A 2494-nucleotide genomic window follows, 5' to 3' on the forward strand; every position below is an offset into this window, starting at 1 on the left:
ACAATTTAAATTTATAATAAAAATTTATTATAAATCTGATAGAGTAACTATTTGAAAATGTTACTCATTTTATATTTTATTCGTAGTTTATACGAGTTGTTAAAATCCTTCGACTGCAAAGAGTTAATAATTTAAATGTCGAGATATTTTGCCAATTGGTAACTAGGGAATTTCATACGACATGTACATAGATTGTACATACATCTTTTTATAGAGACTATCATAAAATAAGAAAATGTTGTAATTAGTTAACGACATACGCGATCGAAGTATCGTCACTTTGGTCAAGAAAAAGAAATTCTTCCTTTGTCGCAGCAAAAAAATTACAATAATTGATCGAAGAAATCAAACATTCTGTTGTAACTTCTTACATCACATTCATAGTAAGTGTTTAGAAAAGGGGTAGGGTCACCTAGTTCAAAGGTCTTGGAACAAGTTGTCAATATCATAGACAATTTTACAATATTACAATATTACAATATTACAATTTTGCAATTTTACAATTTTACAGTTTTGCAATTTTACAATTTTACAGTTTTGCAATTTTACAATTTTACAATTTTGCAATTCTGCAATTTTACAATTCTGCAATTTTACAATTTTACAATTTTACAATTTAACAATTTTACAATTTTGCAATTTTACAATTCTGCAATTTTACAATTTTATAATTTTACAATTACGATCATTTGTTCATAATCGCCCACACCTCGTGCAAATTTTAATGAAAGAATTGAACAGCTAAACGAAGTATATTATACATAACTAAACAAACGATTGTTTATACGACTAATCTATATCGACCAACCGCATCGCGTATAAAGACACAACATTCTACGATTCTGGCTGTCTTCCCCGACGTGCAAATGCCTTTACCGCACCGCGTGCAACTTGAACAGCATTTCTCTTTCGTTCCAGGCGTTCAAAGTCTACCTCCACTCGTGTTCGATCCGCAACAGCTCTTGACGGAAGGAGTTCGCGGCGAGCGTTACCGCAATCACAATCCGAAGACTGCAGTGCCAAAACAGCGCCTCCGTTCCCCAAGAATCGCATTCGATCCTTGTTCTATCGCGTATTTCGATCGATTCGAACGAACTGAATTTACCTCGACAAAAACAAAAGAAAAAAAACGTAAAACCAGAAAAGCAAAGAAAAGAGAAAAAAAAATTGAAAAGAGTAACTAAACAAGAGTAAACCAAAGGAAATGAAAGTGCAACCGAGACGTTTCTCCCGTAATTTCGTGATCTTTGTACAGTTACTGTTAAATAATCGTTGTTCCTGCGCCAGGCAGATATCGATAGCGTCTCATCATCGTTGCGTTAATTCCTAGAAAATTTTACGTGGCTACCAGAGGACATAGAATTGTAGACAGTTAAAAAAAAAGAAAGAAAAGAAAACAGTTACAGTTCCGACACCGTTCATCGTCCGTCGATTGTACGAAGAGAATCGCCTGTACTTAACACGACTGCGTTCGGGCAGATCTACTCTAAATATACCAAGTTCAATCCACGTGCTCCTCGAGTTGCGTTTATTCACGGCGAAACACGACGAAACAATATCTCCTCTCCTTATTTTTTTCCAGCCACGCGCGCGCGCGCGCGCGGTCTCTTCGTTTCTCTCTCTTCCGAACAGGTGACCGAGTCAAAGGCATGCCACACGGAGTACACACGAAACCCTTTTAAACGAACGAGAACGAAAGTAGAATCGATTCGCCGTCGCCGAGCGACAGCTAGACCGCCGTGTTGACGAAATCTTCCTCTCGTTTCTGTTCCAGAGTTTCTCCGGTCAGGTGAGTTGATGTACTGCGCGCCGCTCGCGAAGAGACAGAGCCGGGGCCCACGGAAAATGGCGGCGCCCGGGAACGGCGAGAGACAGAAGTTCCCGTGTCCCTCCTGTCCGAGCGTCTTCAGCCACAAGAACAATCTCTATTACCACGCCAAGTTCGAGTGCGGCCAGTTGCCGCGGTTCAGCTGTCCCTACTGTCCGCACCGGACCAGGCACGTGTCGAACGTGAGGGCTCACGTGCGCAGGAGGCACCCGGGGAACAGCGTCTACGCCATCGACGTGATGGCGAACAACCGGGGCGAGGACTACGTGCTCGCCAATCAAGACGACCTGCCGGCGAGCTGCTTGGAACCCTCGTCCTGAGAAGCGCCAGCCTCGTCTCGGAGGAGAACCCGCCACCACGAAGAATTCCTGTCGCTCTTTGTTAATAACGACGCGACGTCCGCTGCGACAGCCGTTTAATAAACGTTCGTCGCGATCGCGTAAGATTCGAAGAACTCGCGGGATGAGCTACCTATTCCTACGCCTGCTAGTCGTTTTAGTATTTATTAAAAATCTTCTAGTCCCAGCGAGATATGTACTGATTATACGAACGAGGTGTTCCCATTTTTTCGACGTTTTAACCGAGCGCGACGACACTGCCATAGAAGGTAGACGAGTATACAAGTTTAGCGTAAGTACCGTGCTGGTGTGTTACGTAATACGAATC

General features: G+C 42.4%; 1 protein-coding gene across 1 annotated transcript; it reads left to right on the plus strand.

The window, feature by feature from the left end:
* Positions 1 to 694: 694 nt before the first annotated feature.
* Positions 695 to 2488, plus strand: LOC144477738 (uncharacterized). Its single transcript, XM_078195474.1, has one exon. The coding sequence runs from the start codon at positions 1798 to 1800 to the stop codon at positions 2146 to 2148; it is 351 nt and encodes a 116-aa protein (XP_078051600.1). The 5' UTR covers positions 695 to 1797; the 3' UTR covers positions 2149 to 2488.
* The last annotated feature ends 6 nt before the right edge of the window (positions 2489 to 2494 follow it).

Source organism: Augochlora pura, unplaced genomic scaffold (assembly GCF_028453695.1).
Source record: "Augochlora pura isolate Apur16 unplaced genomic scaffold, APUR_v2.2.1 APUR_unplaced_3210, whole genome shotgun sequence".
NCBI classification, from domain to species: domain Eukaryota; kingdom Metazoa; phylum Arthropoda; class Insecta; order Hymenoptera; family Halictidae; genus Augochlora; species Augochlora pura.

Coding starts and splice junctions, on each gene's coding strand:
- LOC144477738 (XM_078195474.1), top strand. CDS start 1,798: ATGTACTGCGCGCCGCTCGCGAAGAGACAGAGCCGGGGCCCACGGAAA.